The 17,919-nt window shown below is 41.1% G+C and overlaps 2 protein-coding genes across 2 annotated transcripts in view; both read left to right on the forward strand.

Moving 5' to 3' along the window:
• Positions 1-75: 75 nt before the first annotated feature.
• LOC108086428 (complex I assembly factor ACAD9, mitochondrial) lies at positions 76-2,209 on the forward strand. Its single transcript, XM_017183335.2, has 3 exons — positions 76-1,182; positions 1,235-1,559; positions 1,622-2,209. The coding sequence occupies exons 1-3, from the start codon at positions 110-112 to the stop codon at positions 2,144-2,146; spliced, it is 1,923 nt and encodes a 640-aa protein (XP_017038824.1). The 5' UTR covers positions 76-109; the 3' UTR covers positions 2,147-2,209.
• A 345-nt stretch (positions 2,210-2,554) lies between these two features.
• The window catches only part of LOC108086426, a 34,812-nt gene continuing 19,447 nt past the window's right edge, over positions 2,555-17,919 (forward strand). The window contains 1 exon segment of the mRNA XM_017183331.2: positions 2,555-3,012. The gene's annotated coding sequence lies outside the window, so the exon portion shown is untranslated.

Consider the following 17,919-nt stretch of genomic DNA (forward strand, 5'->3'; position numbering starts at 1 on the left):
TAAAGAAGAAACAATCATTTTTTGAGGATGATCTGGTATATTTCTGAGGTATTCTTACTAGTCCACTCTGGTCTCACTATCTTCGAAATTACCTAATTTCTTGGTAAATATGCGGCCCAACTTGTTTTCCGGTGCCTCGCGGCTTTTGAAATACGGCCGGAATGGAAAACTCCTGACTCGGGCGAGGAGCACGAAGGCGACCTCCAGCAGTCTGGACTCCCAGCAGCAGGAGGCGGCGGCCACCGAAGGAGGAAAGACCGATTTCGTGGAGGAGTCACCGGAAGATCAGCAAAAACTGCCCACCCGTGAGCCGCTGGCCAAGAACTTCTTTATCGGAGTGGTGGACAAGGAGCTGCTGGCCTATCCGGAGGTGATTCCCCGCGATGAGATGTCCCAGCTGCAGAACTCCCTGCTCCCCCTGAAGAATTACTTTGTGGAGCCCCGGGAAACGGAGGAGAAAACATCTCCTGAGATTCTGCGCCAGCTGGGACTCTATGGCCTCAATGCGCCCACGGATTTCGATGGCAAAGGCTACGGTTGGAGTGCCAGTCTGATAGCCAGTGAACCAGATTCCACGGATGTAAACGTGACCCTTGGCCTGCAAACTCACCGCGTGGTTGTGGATTTGCTGAAGGAAGTCGGGACTCCCCTGCAACAGCAGAGATATCTCCAGGATTTAGCCCTCGGCAAACTGATAGGCAGCGAAGCCATCTATGAGTACACCCCACCCGAAGAGGACTACTTTAGCACCAAGGCGGAACTACTTCCGGAATCCGGAAAGTGGCTGCTCAACGGCGAGAAGGCATTTGTGGTCTGCACTCCGGGGGAGCGCCAGCTCTTCCTCGTTCTCGCCCAAAGCCAGCAGCCAAATGTGCCGGGAGCCTTGGGACGAGGCACGACGATTTTCCTGGTGGATTCCCAACAGGAGGGTGTGCGTCTGGGTGAGAAACAGGCCACCTTTGGTTGCCGGGAAGCGGAAATCCGACGTGTGCACTTCGATCAGGTGAAACTAAGCGTGGAGCAGGTGGTGGGCCTTCCACACGACGGCAACCGCTACTCGGAGCAGCTGGTTCGGTCATCTCGACTGAGAGGCAGCATAGTGGGCTTATCGCTGGCCAAGAAACTCCTGAACGAACTGGCCCAGTACAGTGTGTCAACCACACAATGTGGAGTTCAACTCAAGTAGGTGTAAATCATTTAGTTTTATACACTATTCTATTTATTTTTTCTATAGGGACCTCGAGCTAACCCGCGTCCACCTGTCGCGAGCCATGTGCTCCGTTTATGCGATGGAGAGCATGCTCTACATGACTGCCGGCCTGCTGGACGAGTTCCGTGCCCAGGATGTGACTTTGGAGAGCGCCATCACCAAGTTCTTCACCCTGCGTCAGCTGTACGAGATTGCCTCTCAAAATCTAGGCCTCGTGGGGCCCAAAAGTCTGCTCAGTGGCGAGGCCACGGAGTTGGGATTACGAGATGCCGCACAGCTGTGCACGCAGGGTGAATCTCTCGACACGCTGGGCATGTTCATCGCTCTCACAGGATTGCAGCATGCGGGGGTAATTGATGCGACTTCATAACTGCTTACTGTGGTTTTTATTCACACATTTCCATTTTACAGAAAGCCATGAATGCGGGTGTGAAGAAGTCGAGGAATCCCCTCTTCCATCCTGGTCACATTTTCGGCAAGTTCCTGGACACCAATAGCATCGACAATCCCAAGACTAAGATGCAGCTCTCGGAGCATGTGCATCCGTCTTTGGAAGCGGCAGCTCAGTGCATTGAGCATTCGGTGGCCCGTCTGCAAATGGCTGTGGAGCTGATGTTCACCCGCCATGGAAACGCGGTGGTGGAGCGCCAAAGTGAAATGCAGCGCCTGGCGGAGGTGGGCACCACCGTCTATGCCATGTGGGCCAGTGTGGCGAGAGCCTCCCGATCCTACTGCATTGGCCTTCCGCTGGCGGATCACGAACTGCTGACGGCCACGGCGATCTGCTCGCAAGGAAGGGACCGAGTCCACACCCTTTGCAATGAGATCTACGGCGGTAATTTCGTGAACAATGACAACAACCTGGTGCGACTCTCCAAGCAGCTGGCAAAGAGCAAGGGATACTTCCCCGTCCACCCGCTCACGTTCAACTTCTAAGCCTGGCTAGTAGTTTAGTTTTTATTGTCTTTACCATTTAAATAAATATTTGTTATTGATGAACTCGTTAAGGTGCTAGTTACTACTAATTATTGTTTATTGTACTACATTCGCAATCGACCTCAAGGGCTTTTGCTCATGTAAAAGTATAGTAAATATCAAATGTTTGTTGAAATAACTAATACAGAATGAATTCGAAAATTTAAATCTCCCGCGCTTTAAATTCGATCATTGAAGTCTGCCACGGCTTAATGTGGTTGGTGCATTTGCTAAACTCGAATTATGTCTTCGCTAAGTTAGGTTCTTTTTGTATGGTTTTTTTTGGGAAATGTTTAAAGCCGACATCCTGGCAGTGTTTTAGTATTTTTATTGTTTTAGTATTATAATTATTAGTATTTTCTCCATCGAAGCGGACGGACGTACGTGCTAGCAGATAGAGCGATAAACTTAATTCAAATCTAATAGCGTAGAAAGTAAACAACCACTATGATTGATTCTTGAGCGGGCGTGTTCTTTTAAATTCGTTTCATTGATCGATTCTGAAAAGTAGAATTAACAAAGACAAATTTTATAAGATTCGCAAGCCTCGCGGAACGCTAAAAATTGCGCGTGTGCGGGTGGAACAGTGACACTTGTGTGAAAATCATCGCCAAGGAAGAGGCGGATAATAAAAAGGAAAAACGCCCCCGGCGAAAATAATTGTATTCGTGTGGGTGTGCAAAAAATAAAGAAAAGTATCAATAGCAAAGAAGTTCGAGAATTGCTAAAAAATTAAGTGTGTGTGTGTGCGAGTGGGTGACAAATGATTGGGCAGCGAAAAAGAAAAGAAGTCAATCGGCGATAATCAGACTCAACAAATAAAGACGGTGAGTTGATATTGTTAACTAAGCAAGACACACAAAAATCTTATAAAAAGTCTTCTAATTTGAAGACACCCCCTAATTTACTCCCGCTGAGTTCAATACTACACCCCTCCCCTTTTTTATCAATCCACCCCCACCCGCTTTCAACCGCAAACAAATAAAATGGGCAAAAAACCGAAGCGGATAAAGAAGCAGAAGAAGTAGCGTCGCCGATTTCAGTCCTTCATTCCATTTCACTTCGTTCCACATGGTGCATAGACATTGTTGTTGTTGTAGCCTTTGTTGTTCTTGGTGTATTTCGGCTTGACTTCTTACACACACAAGCAAACAACTGGCCACAGCAAATACAGCATACAGTGGAAACTCTTTTGTTGGAGCGATAGGCGCTCTTAAAACAATGGGTTTTATAAGAATTTTATTTTTGATTATAGTTTAAAAATTAAAAGTTCCCCCGAAAAGTGTCTTAAAGAAGAATAAACGCATTACCCAAGAAAATATTAGTTTAATCAAGTTCACAAAAAATGCTGTTTAGGGATATCCTTACGAATCATATGTTTATGTTTTTAGAAATATTAAAGTAAATAACAGTTGAAAACGAATCAAAAAAGTTAAGTTCACTGTACTCCCACAAATACAGTGACAAATACAAGGGGCTGGGGGTGGCAGTTGAAACAGCGGCAGAGGCAAAGACACCTCGAGGAGTCAACTCACCTCTCGAAACCGATTCCTCTGCTTCAATTTTTTCTTTTATTTTTCTTTTTGCGCTCATATTGTATTTTATTATATTTTTTTCTTGCCCGCCCTGTCCGCATGTGTTATGCGTGTGTGTGTTGGGCTCACACAAATACAATTCATCAGCGGCAGAGAAGTCGGCGTCGTTTATTGTTGTTGTTGGTGCTATTATTTGTTGTTGCTGGTTCTGCGCGCTTTTATTTGAGATTTGCGCACGAATGGCTTTTGCTTTTGCTCTTGGAGTTGTATATATAAATTGAAAAGGGGGGATGGGGATGGGGTAAGGGGAGAAGGGGGAGGGCAGGCTAGTTTTGTACTAGAGTTCGCGGACACACACAAACCCATACATACATACGTTCATCAGAAATACGGGTATACAACATAGAGAAAAAATGAAGCAAAAAAAGCGGCAAGTGGATTGGGCTTTGGATTTTGTTTTATACACTTTTCCCTCGGTCCTTCTTCGCCCTTTCCCTCCCATCTTTTGACTGAATTTTTGAGCTCCTCCGCCACCCTGCCCTTTTCTTCTGTTTTCTTGGCATATTTTGCTATTTCCCTTTGCATGTTAATTGCCGGCGTTGAACTTTTAGTTGTTAATCAATTGGTTTAGGTGCTCTAACCTTTTCTGTTTGCCTCGTTTTGTTTGTTTTATAAACACACATGTGCCGCTGTTTCTTTTGTTTGCTCAAATTGAAATTTGGTTAAATGGCTTTAAATGAGTAGATAGTTTAAAGGTAATCATTCCTTATTATTGTTTAACATTTTTGTTTGTTTTATCAATAAACTTTTTAAGTTCATAGAATTTTTTCAGGATTAGGAATGTTTTAGATCTTAAACAAGCAGAATTGTTATTTTATAAAAATTTAAGTTTTGGGAGAAATGGGCTTATAAGAATCTTTTACAATCTACAATTTTAAACTGTGCGTTTTACAAGCTTCTCTTGGCAAGATTAAGATTGAAGATTATTTGTTTAGATTCCCTTACCGTTTTCCAAATAATTTTCCGCGGCTAATCAAAAGGTTAACTATGTTGATATAAACTTCTTTCTGTTTAGTCCCAATTTCCCCTTTGCATTTCCGATTCTCTTTTGGTCGACAGATGTCGCCACTGTAGCCGTTCTTCTTCTTTTTGCTTTACCTCTGCCCGCAAATCGATTTCGATTTAGCGCTCTCTCTGTCGCACACACCCTCGATTTCTGTTTGTGTGTGTGAGCAATAAGCTTAACATAAATCATTATAACGGCACATACAGGAGGGACCTTACATGCCACACCGCCCTTTGCCCACTTTATTCCACGGCCCCCATCACGCCAACCCCCTCTTTGTGTATGTCTGAGTGTATTTGTCCGTTTCGGCTGTCATTTCATATGGATTTCTATATGGGAACGCACAAAATCGATTTCTAATCGTGTAAATAAATGGCGACAAATGCTGCGACCTCTCCTTTCCCCTTCACCCCCTCGTAACCTCTCATCCCTCCTCTCGGTTAGCAACAAAAATCAGAAGGAAAGAGACAGAGACAGCAGGAGATCTGTGGGGCAATTGTTTCAGAACCAAAAACCGCACACTGAAAATAAACATAACTCATTTGTTTTTATTTTTATTTGAAAGTATAAAGAGCTATAGGTGTAAAATAAATAATTTTTAAATCTGGTACTTCAATAATTTAATGCTCCATTTTTGAAGATCAAAATAGATTTCTGAAAAAAATATATTGGTTACACATACATATTTTTTTCTTTGTGAAGCGAACAGATTTCTGGTTGCACCTTGAGCTTTTTCAATGGAAAGGAAATGGGGAATAAGCGGCAAACCAAATTCAAACAGGATTCCAATCGAAAGGTGGATATAATCGGAAGGTGAAAAGAATGGGGAGAAAAAGGCGAAAAAGTGAAGCAAACATCAGACGCAGCAGCGATGTTGAGACGCCATGGGCGGAGGAATTCTCAATATTCGGAACTTTAAAGCCAAGAAATCTTAACAATATGCAGAAGCCTAAAGCAAATAATAACTGACCAACTTAGTGGGGCTACAGCCAAAATTAAATATATATTTATTTAATTTAAATTCATAGTTGAAAATATAGTTACTGCATACCACCAAAAAAAATAAGCGATATAACAAAAGGATATTAAGCAAATATCAAAAATGAGGATGACACTCTGTCAGTTGATTTCTAGGGATTCCAAAATGTTGCAGAATAGATAAATTGGGATTTTTGGGGTGCAAATGCAGTTTGTAATGCACACACCTTTTATATGTTTTGGTTCTGGCCTCTCGCTTCCCCAAATTCAAACACAATTCAAAGTGCCAGCTAAAAGGGCAAAAAATCGCACCCAGAATGGGGGATTTTATGCCCCCTCTTTATCTCATCCCCTCCGTTTTTTCCGATTCTCTGGGGAATCATCGATGGATAACACAAAATTGAATTTACTACTGTGTTGCAATTGTTTTTGTTTTTGTCTTTCCTCGCACGCTTGGAAAATATTGGCAGTAATTGAATTTATGGGGGAAAGAGGAGGAAAAAGGCAGGTCAACACTATCCAAAATTGAAATACTAAAGATGAGTAAGCCACCTATATTTTCAGGCCCTCTTTTTGCAACCATTCGTAATTTCGATTGTCCATTCATTTGACGCTGCTATCTCTCTTCCACACAATGTTCGCCAATTTTCATTGCTATTTTCCTTGTGGTCGAAAAATTCTCTTATTTCTGCTTGGTTCCGTTTATTTGCGTAGCTTATTTCGTGTTACGAAATATACATATATTTTTCATCAGTTCGGTTTTTAATTGAATCGGTTATTGGGAGTGTGGTTTGGGGAATATACATATTGGTACTTTGAATGCTCGATGTCCGAAATTGTGTGGGACAATATAGATAGATTTACAGACGAATGCATTGCATAAATTATAATTTTTACAGGAGTATTCGTCTATGGAAGGAGAGTTCTTTAAATATTAACGAAAGTACCTTTGACCAATAGATACAATAAATTAACAAATACTAAAAATAACTGACAATTTTGTTGTAGTAATTAACGAATTTTTTTTTGAGGCTTCCCAATTGGTTATTTTTATTCTATGGCTTTTTAATATTGGTAATAATAATGTTATGGCCCCAGCAATCAGTGCACTCACTGTTGGATAATCTTGTTATTTACTAGCCTCGCCATTGCTGCTCTAAACCGCTTCTCCCTTGTCGGCTTGCTTCTGGTTCGGCCATCTTAGTGAAGCTCAAAGTGAACTTTTGCCCCGTGTTGTTGCTGCCTCCGGAGGAGAGATCCAGGATAAAGATGATATAGAGGGAGTTGAGTATGCTGGCGGAAGGACGAGGGTCGAGGTCTCGAGTGGGCAACTGTTTGCCTTTGGTTTTGGCCCATCATCCAGTCACCCCAAAGGCATTTGTGCTCTACTTCATTATGTGGATATATGTATGTTTGTATGTACTACACATATGTGTGTGTATCCGTGTGTGCAGCGGTCGTCGTTGTGTGCGTGTGTATCTATGGGTGGGCAAAAGGTATAGCCAAAGCTAAAGCTTCGCTTCGCTCATGTCCTCGGTTTCGTCGCCTATTGAATCCTGCTTATTTCTGGAAGGGAAGCGCAAGTGGCGGCATTTTCGTGGCTCTCGAAAGGAGAGTGGGAAAACGACAAGGACGAAAAGGGGAAGAAGGGGAGGAGGAAAGTCAGGATATCCTCGGCCTTTATTCAATGTTGTAATTATATGCTCGCTAGTTCGCATATGCTTCTGGCTATTTTTCATACACTAGGCAGCAACGTAATTGAGGCTTTCATTTATTTAATTAAATAAGTTTAAAGTACTTAATCTTTATTATAAGAATATAAACCAAAAGCTGATAACTTGGTTTGGCAAGAAGATTTAAAATAATATTTCCAGTGCAATGTATTTTAGACTTCAACATTAAATTATTCAAATAATTAAAAATTACCTACATATCTCAATCTGAGCATTTTTCTGTGTACCTCATGTTTTGCTTTTAAATATTAATAGGAAAACAGGGCCATGTTGACCAATGTAAAGACTGGCATGTCTGTTTGCATGAATCGCGAGCTTGGACCGAGCTCTTCCTCTGCTTCTTCCTGCTGGGAGTCGCCTCCCACGCCCCCTCCATCCAAACCCCTTGCCGCCCACTTTTGTGCAGCGAAAACTTTGCAATTTCGCTTTTGTGCTCCGAAACTCATGTGTCTCGCGTGTGTGAGTGTTGCAAGTATCTGCAACTGTTGTATCTGTATCTGCGCAGCGAGCATTTTCCTTGTGCCATTGTGCAAATTATACAAATGCCGAGATGCTGAGACGCTGGCGACGCTGTCACCATCGCCATCTCGCCATCCATGCATCTGCGAGATACATTAGACGGTTTTGCTGCGTGCCAAGCGGCCACAGTCGCAGCTACAGATACATTTACAGCTGCAGATACAGATACATTTTGCTGGTACAGCTGCAGATGCGGATACACATTCTGTATCTATTTCTGTGCGGCGTACGGGAAATTGTTGTAATTTGCATGGCTCAACTTTGGATGAGCTGTCGCCGTTGCAAATGTATCTCCAAATGTATCTCTATATTTCGCGAGATGCGTGGGCGTGGCACCCCGCTGCTCATTAAATTTACTTGAGATAGTTTTCAACTCATCGATTAAATGAACAGTCACTTCCGCTTTTGTGCGGTCTTTTATTGACGAAACAAGTATAACTCTTCTGAGAATTAGGTGCTATTATAATTGACAACACAAAGGGTGAGTTGCCAGGACCTCAACAGCATTAAACACATAATTCTCTGTTTGCAAGCTCAAATCAGGCCACTTAAAATCAAATGTCCTTACACAAGTTAAATGGAAATTCAATTTCTCAATTGGTGCTTTTAAGCATTTAGTTGGAAAAACCTTGCGGTTCAAAGAAAACAACCTAAAGCCGACTATATTGTCACGCTGTGAAGTTCTAACTAAACGTTTTTGGTCATTGAATTCAACTTATTTGGTAAAGACTGCTTATGGCCTTAACCCTTACATAAACTCGAATTTTTAAGGTTGTTAAATTGTTTAATTTTCCAGTCAATGAAACACAGAAAACATATTACAAAATTACACATTGAATAAATATCTTGTTATTAAACTTCACTGAGTGCTTTAATTGTAGGGCAACAACTTATGTAGCATAAACTTGTTTGTCTTAATGCCAAAGCTTAGGCTCGCTTTTGAGACTTTGTTGACCACTTTGTGGTCTCTTTGGCAGACCAAATATAAAGCCCAACTAATCACAGTGAAACGTGCTAACTTATGAGTGACTAAAATCTGCGAAAAAAATGTGGAGACAGTGGGGACACACAATCAGCTGCAAAAAGCTGCGCCGTGCCAATTAAGCTGACTTTGAGGATCTTCGTGGTGTTCCTTTTTTTTAGCCTTTTCTGCCTATCTGTACTTCCCTTTCCTTTCGTCCTTTTGTCCCCCACTCATTTGTGGCTCTGCTGATGAAAATTAACAAAAAGCTGAAACGTTGTTGGCTTTGCTTTTGGGCCCCTTGGCGCTCATTTAGTCTACAGAGCACACTGGCTGTGGTGGACTTATAAAATTTTCAGTTTTAAAAATCTAAAGGTTCTAAGCAATCACTATTGTGTTCCCTCTTTGATAATTTTTTATTTTAGAAGCATTCAGGTTAATTTATAATGTGTATTTCATCCTCAGAATCTCCACTGTATTTCCCGCTGGCCACAGGTTCCTTTTCCTCGTGTTTCCTCATCTTAAAAATGCTCTATTTCTTGCTCTTTCTGGCCGCGTTGTTACCCTCTCTTTCCCACACAGACACACGCGTGTGCTTAAACATTTTTTCTTCCGCACATTTTTTATGCACGTGTGTGTGTGTATTCTTTTGCAAACTGCAGCTTCGCTGTTGGACAGGGATGTGGTTAAGGGGGGTAAAAGTCGCACGGGGGACTTCAAAAACTTGGCCTGTGTGTTGTTGTTGGCTCTCTGACTCTGGCGTTTTTCTCTGCACGACATCCCTGCTTGCGCCTCTCGCTTCCACCTCTTTATTCCCTGCTCCCCCTGTCATTTCCTTTATTTCCATCCCCCCCTTTGGCACCCCCTTTTGGCCCACGGCTATGGCAGCCAGCCAGGCTGACCAGCAAGTTTGAATTGTAATCCTGGTTGTTGTAGTTGGCACACGCTTTTCCCCTCTCTTTTTCCCTCCTTTCTCCTTGTTGCTGCTGCAGCAAGTTTCTGCCTCCCCTTCCGCTTCGTCCTCCCTTTGAAACCCCCCTTATATCAAGCTGCGTTCGACAGCATCAGCCTCTGCTTTTGTCTGCTGCCGCCACGTCGCCGCTTCATGCACCTTCTCCAGCTCCTCTTTGCTCTGCGCCCCCTTTATCCTCCCCCTCTTTTGCCTCTCCACCTTTGGCACTGTGCACGTCCTTCTTGTCGTTGCCCTTTTACATTTCACTCCGCTTCGCAGGTCCCAACAACTTTGCCTGAAAACATTGCGAAAAATATGCAATATTATTGATTATGCTTGGTAAATCGATTATGCAGGGGGTAAACCACTCTATAGGATAGATTGCATTAGTTAAACAATTTGAGTTTTTTAATAGCTCACGTAAACCTGTTGGAATTTTCAAAAGAAAACTTTCTTTCTTTGTTGTTCCCAAAAGCAAATTTGATTATTTGACTTACATTAATTACATGAGAACTAAATTTCAGATATAACAAATAAACAGGCAAAATCGACAAATTAAGCAAGAATGTATGCAATGAAATTTTACGAATTAAAAGCCAGGTATTGAAAGGTCGACTAAAGCTCTCATTTTATTTTTTTAATTACGCTCTACTTGCAGGTTTAGCACCTACGCCTCTTTGTCAATAAGTGAGAAAGAGAGTGGGCGGAGCTAAAGTAAGAGAGAAGGCAGGATTGCATGATAAACACATGCGTGTGCATGCAATTTTCCGTATTTTTCTTCCCCCACCTTCCGCTTACAAAAACGCAATTTCACTTGACATTATTCAACAATTTGCATTGCTGCTTCCGCAACAAAAATAAAAACAACAACTGTTACAACAACTACCGCCGCACAGTTTCTGCAACAACAAAAGTATCAGGACAACAAGAAGTAGACACCTTTTCATTGAGTTTACACACACAGTCGTGCAACTCTAGACTTATTCACCCACACCAGCACACAAGGCGAAATTCGCTTGCTCACTTCCATTTTCCCGTTTCCGGTTACCCTTTCCTTCTCTCCGCTTTCACTCTTCCTTTTTTGGCATCATGCATTGCTTAATTTCTTACTTGTTCCCTTCATGCACATACGCCGGTGCATTAGGGTGGCCGCAGTTGTGGTTGGGGATGTTGATTCTTAAGGAAATTCATCGGAAAATGGTTAAGACTTTGTGTCCCAAAATCTCATTGTGTTTAGATTTCAGGTGAAAAGTAAAATACAATTTTGTGGATTATATGTACATATATATTTCTTATAAATCTTGTCGATCCACCCTAACGGAGTTATAGGATTTAGTTATTGCAATAATTTTAATTACCATCACTTAAATAAAGAAAAGCAAATTACAGCAGCATGAATTAAAGGTTGTTGAAAAAAGTAAAGAATTTTAAACAATACGAAATTCTGTCTTTCTCTAAATTGTTGTTGCACTCTCCTTTCCACTTTGATCCCTAACAACGACACCTTCACCTGACTAACACCCTCTCCTTCTCTTCTTTCCCTGCCTTCCCCCTCCATTATCCTCCCCCTCCTCTTCCTGTGGGCACGTTCGTTAAATGTTGAATAAATTTTCTCATATAATCGCAGTCGTCGCCCCGTTGCTCTCTGTGGCTCTCTGGGTGCTCCCCACAACCCCGCACACCTCTCTTCTCTTTTTCGTTCCCTCTCCCAATCGGCAAACAACAACAACAACTACCGCACAGTTGTCTCCGCAGCGCTGTTGGCGTCGCTGCTGGCTTCGCAGCCGCTGCCGCTGATGTTGAATGTTTGATGTTGAATGTTGATGGTGTTAGTTTTGTTCGGAAACTCGTAGGTCGCGCAAGTAGAATCCTTAGCGAAATAACAACACACTTAAAAAGTAAATTTAAATCAAATGTTTAAGTAAAAAATAGCAAAGGAGACGTGTCGTGAAATATGCCTAAGAAAAATAATTAGAAAAAGTGTGTGTGCTCGATAATTGTGATTGTGCCAAAAGTAAGAAAAGCAAATAAATACGAGTTATAAATGAGATAAGCCACCAAAAAAAGCTAAGGAAGTGCGACAGATACAGATACAGATACAGAAAGCTAAAACGGAATTCGTTTGGGCCAAGTTCTGCTGCTTCTTACTCCACTGCTTCTTCTTCTTTTTAAACGCAGCCAAGCGTGCTAGTGTACGTGTGTGTGTGTGTGTGAGCGCGCATTTTCTTTTGTCCATTCCGCCACCTTATTCTCCACGCTCTTTTTCGTACAGCCGCCAAAGGAGACGGCGAAGAAAAAAGGATTAAGAAAAAAAGGGGCAGCTTGTTGGATTATTCTGATTCCGCTGTACAATTTATCAAAAAGCTGGCCTCGAATGTCACTGTGTTTCTATTGTAATGAAATCCAACATTGAATTCATAAATATGTTGGGCAAGCAATATAAATCAGGGTTCGTAAATGTAGCCCTTAAGACGTGTCCCTTTTTTTTGAAACTCCAAAACCGCGCCGGCGATACTCATTGAAAAATGTTTTGTGGAATTGACAAGCTTTGGTGGTGAATATTCTTGGATGAAAACCAAAAGTGCTTTATTCAGATATCAAACTGCATAGTAGATTTGTATGTATATCCGATGGTTATGAATGGAGTGGAAATATTTAAGTTGCGTCTTGAACTAATTGGTTGGTATCATACATTTAGTTTAAACTATTTGGCCAACCCTTCGGGTAAAATAATAATGAGGATATGATCGAATTCAGGTCTTGGCCGGCATTTTTATTTGATTCAAAGCCTTTGATTTATATGTGCTAAATTGTGTTAATATAATAAGCTTTAAAGCAGTTTTTAACCGCTATCACTGAAGTCCAAAAAACAGAAAGATTTAAAAAGTACAATTACCATCAATTTTTAAATAACCGATAAGAAATATGTAAGCTTAAGTGTCCTACGATTTCTTACGATTTTTAGGTTTTTTATCGTTATTTTAAGCAGAGTGCAATAAGATTTATTATGACCACAACTGCAGTCCGGCATTTTAACTTGCTTTTGTTGTATTTTTATGTATCAATAATTACAAAGAGTGAGTGAGAGGGGGCGGAAAAGAGAGGGAGCAGGCAGAGCAAGAGGCAACAACAACGACGACGACGCTTGGGAAACGAAATTGAAGCACACGGATGGAATGAGAGGGAGTGCGAGTGAGTGAGAAGGTGATGGAGTGGGGCCAGTGAGTGGGGAAGAGGGAAAGGGGGCTACGTAACGGCCAGTCACAGTCGAAAGCAACAACAATAACAATTGCAACAACAGCGGGTGAACATTGGAGACATGTTTGTGCGGCGGCGCTCATTTATTTTATGTCTCGGCTTGACTTTGTTGTTGTTGCTTTTGCGCTACTTTGGAGCTGCCTATCCTGCTCCCCCGCCCCCGTTTACCCCTCCCCCGTCATCACATGAGTGTGTGTGTGCATGACTCGCTTGTTACTTTGTTCTTGTTTTCTGTGTTTCTGTTTCATTTTCTGCCGACTCAACTTGACGACCAAAACTGAACTCAAACGAAAAAATGCCGCAAAATTGAGAACTTAACGGATTTAAACCGAACTACAGCAGAACTTGGCTACCACAATAATAATTATCACATTTTAATCGAAAGAAATCAAAATAAGGGGTGAAGTAATCATTTAATTTATGGGAAAGTTTATTGATGTTACATATAAAATAGTAAGAAAATGGTTCTGTTTACCAAATGTATCTTAAAGATACTTTTACAGTTACAGTTACAGAACGTAAAAGAGTAATCTTACGTTGTAAAACTTTAAATTTATTTTAGCAAAGTTCCACTGTGAAATCGCCGAAAAATAAATGAGACAAACATGAATTGCGTAGGCCCAAATGAGTGAATGAGTCTGTAGCTGATATGAATGTGAAGTCATCTGTCTGTTATAAAAATGAAAACATCTTTCCGGATCATCTTGTGATATTTATGCTTAACCCTTTGGTGGTGAAAACCAATTAAGCCGAGTTTTTAAAGCCTAACCACGCGCATTTGAGCCGAAGTCTGGAATTTCGGTGTGTATTTCCCGCAGCGTATCGTTTTTGGTTTTGGCCAACTAACCGGCGTCGCTGCCGCTGCCTCGGCCGACGTCGCTACTTGGTCAGGCCTCTATTCGGTGTTGTTGCTGTTATTATTTTTTGTTGTTTTAGCTCTCGGCCATTCCTCTCCACTGTCCGATTCCGATTCGTTTCTAAACTACAATTTTGCCGTGTTTTTGGACGCGTTTTTTCTGATACCCTTTTAAAAGGTATTTATATTAAGGTGTTAGTAATAAAGTGGGGACGACTTCTTAACAGTATAACATTGTCTTTATTAGTAACTGTTGTTGTGCGAACTTAAGTACTTCAATAAATACTTTTTGACACCAAATAAGTTCAATGTATTGTTTCTAGTTAGGTTTACATTCAAAATAAGAGGAGAGCAACACTAAACCGATTAAATCATCTTTTAAGTATTGAGCGCCAAGTGTGTAAACTTTTCGGTTTGCATTAGTTTGCTTCTTGGTCTTTTTCATGTTGCGGATTTGTGATTTCGATATTTAGTTGGATTTCTGTCTGACCGTCCCCCTGCCATTCGATCCCCTTTCCAACCGTTTCGCCCGCTTGTCCATCTGTCAAGTTTTGTTTCGTCCGTTGTTTTGCCGTCGGTTTCGCTTCGCTCCTCGCTGATTGCTCTGTGCCCCCGTCCTCCTTCCTCACTCCCCCTTTCCCTTACTTGTTTTCCGCCCCCTCTCGCCTCCTTTAGCGCTCCCCCTCTTCCGTTTGTTTTTGGGTGTACGCCATCGTCTCTGCAGCGTGTTTCTTTTCATATTATTTAATTTATTTCGTTGGTTTTCATTGTGGCCATGCTCGCTGTTGCCCCTCCTCCTGCTCAGCGCCCTCTCCCTCTGCTCTTCCTCTTTCTGGGTTCATCTGTATCTACAATTCGTCATATCGTTTGTACCTTTTTTCTTCTGTGTTCAGCTTCATCATCATCCCTTCAACGGATTTTTGAGGCATTTCAGTGATGAATTTGTTTTCTTGTTTAATTTTAGTCATTTGCCAAGCACCCTCACAACCACAAATGCACTCTGGCATACACACGCATAGCACACACAGGCACACAAATAAATGCCCTTTGAGGAATGCATCTGCTCTTTGATCGCTTTGAATTTACAGTTTCCTTAGATGCACTTTTTCATTTTTGTGTTTTCTATGATTGACACAGGAAAAAATTGTTGACATGTTCCTACAGATTTAATATTAGAATAATAAAGTAAAGTTTACGTTCGGACTGACTGTATTTATTCAAATTTTTTCTTAGATCCTATTCATTAACGTTGTGTTTCTTAACATGCAATTACCTTTTTTTACTGTGTATCTGAAACCGCTTTGACATAAGCGGTCAGTGAAAACTACTATTGCTATTTAATCACTTGGGTAAAAACGAGACGGCTGTGTGCTGTATAGAGCAATTAATGGGTTTTGCAAAGCAGATTTCCAGTTTGCATTGCACACGATAAACAACTGAAAGGGTTTATTTAGTTAACGAGAGAACTGTGATATCATTGGGGCACTCAAAACACATTCGAGGCGAGCGGTGAAATCCCAGGCAATCGGTTAATTAAATTACAAATGTTTTTACATTTCCCAAGAGCTGGAAAGCGCAAACTCAAACCCAAACGATAACGACACTTGGCCATTGAGCGATAATTTACGGTTAGGTTAGGTTGGTTCAGTTGGCTGTTGCTATCTGATTAATTGCATTGCCACTGGAATACAGTGGAGTCCCATGAACTTGAACTTATACAATTTTTTGGAAGATAAAATGTTTTAGTTTGTGAAGATATTTGATTTATGAGTTTTACATTCTTCTAGACACATCGCATGAGGAAAATGATTTAAGGGCTAACACTTGTTTCTCTGAACTTGCATGGAAGTACCACTGTGAAAAATATATTGACGGCATAGCACAGTTCTTTCGATTTAAGGCGAGTTTCGTTTGCTTTTTGTAGCCCGGATTTATTGAAGCGCAGCGCACAGACAGGCCATTCCCGCCTCTCTCTCGCTCTGGCTATCACTCCCTCCCCTCCTCCTTTCCCTTCTTTCTCCAACGCACTGACTGACTGACTGTCAATTGTTTTCTTGGCCTCTTTGGCCCCTCCATCTCTTTTTCGCCCACATCTCCCGTCTCGTTCTGACAACTGATTCAATTGAAAAATGTTGACTCTTTTCTTGTTTTTTTTTCCTTTTGCTTTTTCGTATTTTCGAATCGGACGCTGTCCGTTCATTAGCTTTCTTGGTACAGAATTTTAACCCCCTGTCTGTGCCGGCGGGTCTCTTAACCCCCTGAAACTCTCCTCGCGAGAAGTGCTAAATGACCGGCAGCGTCGAGAAGTTGACCAAAATGCTGAGCAGCGCAGTTGTTTGTATAAAGTGACTCACAGACCGCCGTCTCTTTCTACTTTTTAGGACCAAAAAAAAGAAACAATAGAGAACACATAATTGTTGTTGCTTGTCTGTTTAATTTCAGCAGAGAGTGAGGAAAAATTTTAGGAAAATACCGAAATTATAATTGTGCATTTCATTCCGCTGCCTTCCTCTTCAATTTCATTTTCCTCGGCAAGTTTTCTTTTGAGCGACGGCGTCCCATAAATTTCAATAATCATTTCAAATTCATTGGGTGTTTGTGTTAACCAGGCCAAGAAAAGGCAACGGATATCGAGAAATAAAATCATAAAATCAAAGAGGAATACACAAAAATCATTAATTTATACATCCCCTTAAAAAGTGAGTGAGAAAAATTAAAACAAATAGATAAAAGAAATGAAAGCAAAACCGAAAGGCGACAGAAGTGAATAGTTGAATTATAATGAAAGTGAACAAATTGGCAACAAAGCGGAACTGAGAGAACCAAGAAAAGTTTGTCTTCAAGTTTTAATTCCATTTCAATAGGTGAGTTTAGTTTAAAAAAAAAAAAATAAAATATTTTAATATACTTCAGGATACTTTCTACTTTCATATCATATTAGCAATCAACTTAAGTTTAAATGAATTGACCGTAAGCATAAATGTATCTAGAAGTTCTTCCCATCTGTTAATATAACAAAGTATCTATGTACATTCGTTTTTATCCTTTTCCCACCCCCGATTTTCACTCGTGTTCCGCCTTTTGTTGGGATAATCTGATTTAAGCATTAATTAAATTGCTGTGCGGACAGACGCATGTGTTTGCCTTTATGTATCTTTTTATCCGTGTATCTATCGCCGTCACTCTGTGGCGGTGTGTACAAAATAAAACACAGATACAAATACAAACACAAATACAAATACGACTGTGCGCTGTCCATATTAGATTACGTGCAACAAGCTCTTTAATTGTATTTTGCCGTCTAATGAAATCACCGCAGCGCAGAGCAACATTTAAAAGCTTTGGCCAACAAAATAGCAAAATGCGTACAGTTGTGCAACGACGGCGATTCGATTGGATTGGATTGGATTGTAATCGCAGGAGCCACATATAGCGAGGGGAAAAGGCGAAGAATCGGGCATAAACCACATGTAGTTATCGCGATATTTCGTTAAATGCTTTTCGACCAAGTGTGGGAAATGATCGGAAACATTTGTGAATTGAAGCGGGGTTGTTAACTGGTGCTACAGAAACGGGGGTAAAAACTAATGATATTTAACACGGTACGTGTCATCCGACATTACTCGATTTCAGTTCAGGGAAGTTTTGTTTTTCTAGTGCTCTTATTCTGTGTATCCAAAAATCTCTTTCAAGCAATGTAATCAAAGAACCACAAGGATCCTTACTAAACGTATAACTTTGTTGTACTTCATGATTAAGAAAAAAGATGCCGGAATTGATAAAGTGGTTAACCATAAACCTCTGATAACAGGATTACCATAAGCCCAACCATATTTAGCCACAATTTTGTTCTCAACACCCAAAATTTTAAAGTTG

Source organism: Drosophila ficusphila, unplaced genomic scaffold (genome assembly GCF_018152265.1).
Source record: "Drosophila ficusphila isolate 14025-0441.05 unplaced genomic scaffold, ASM1815226v1 contig_414, whole genome shotgun sequence".
Taxonomy (NCBI): domain Eukaryota; kingdom Metazoa; phylum Arthropoda; class Insecta; order Diptera; family Drosophilidae; genus Drosophila; species Drosophila ficusphila.

Excerpts from the sequence above, each read along its gene's own strand:
- LOC108086428 (XM_017183335.2), top strand. The coding sequence starts at position 110 with ATGCGGCCCAACTTGTTTTCCGGTGCCTCGCGGCTTTTGAAATACGGC. Across the intron at positions 1,183-1,234 it reads CAATGTGGAGTTCAACTCAA|GGACCTCGAGCTAACCCGCG; the intron begins GTAGGTGTAAAT and ends TTTTTTCTATAG. Across the intron at positions 1,560-1,621 it reads CAGGATTGCAGCATGCGGGG|AAAGCCATGAATGCGGGTGT; the intron begins GTAATTGATGCG and ends TCCATTTTACAG.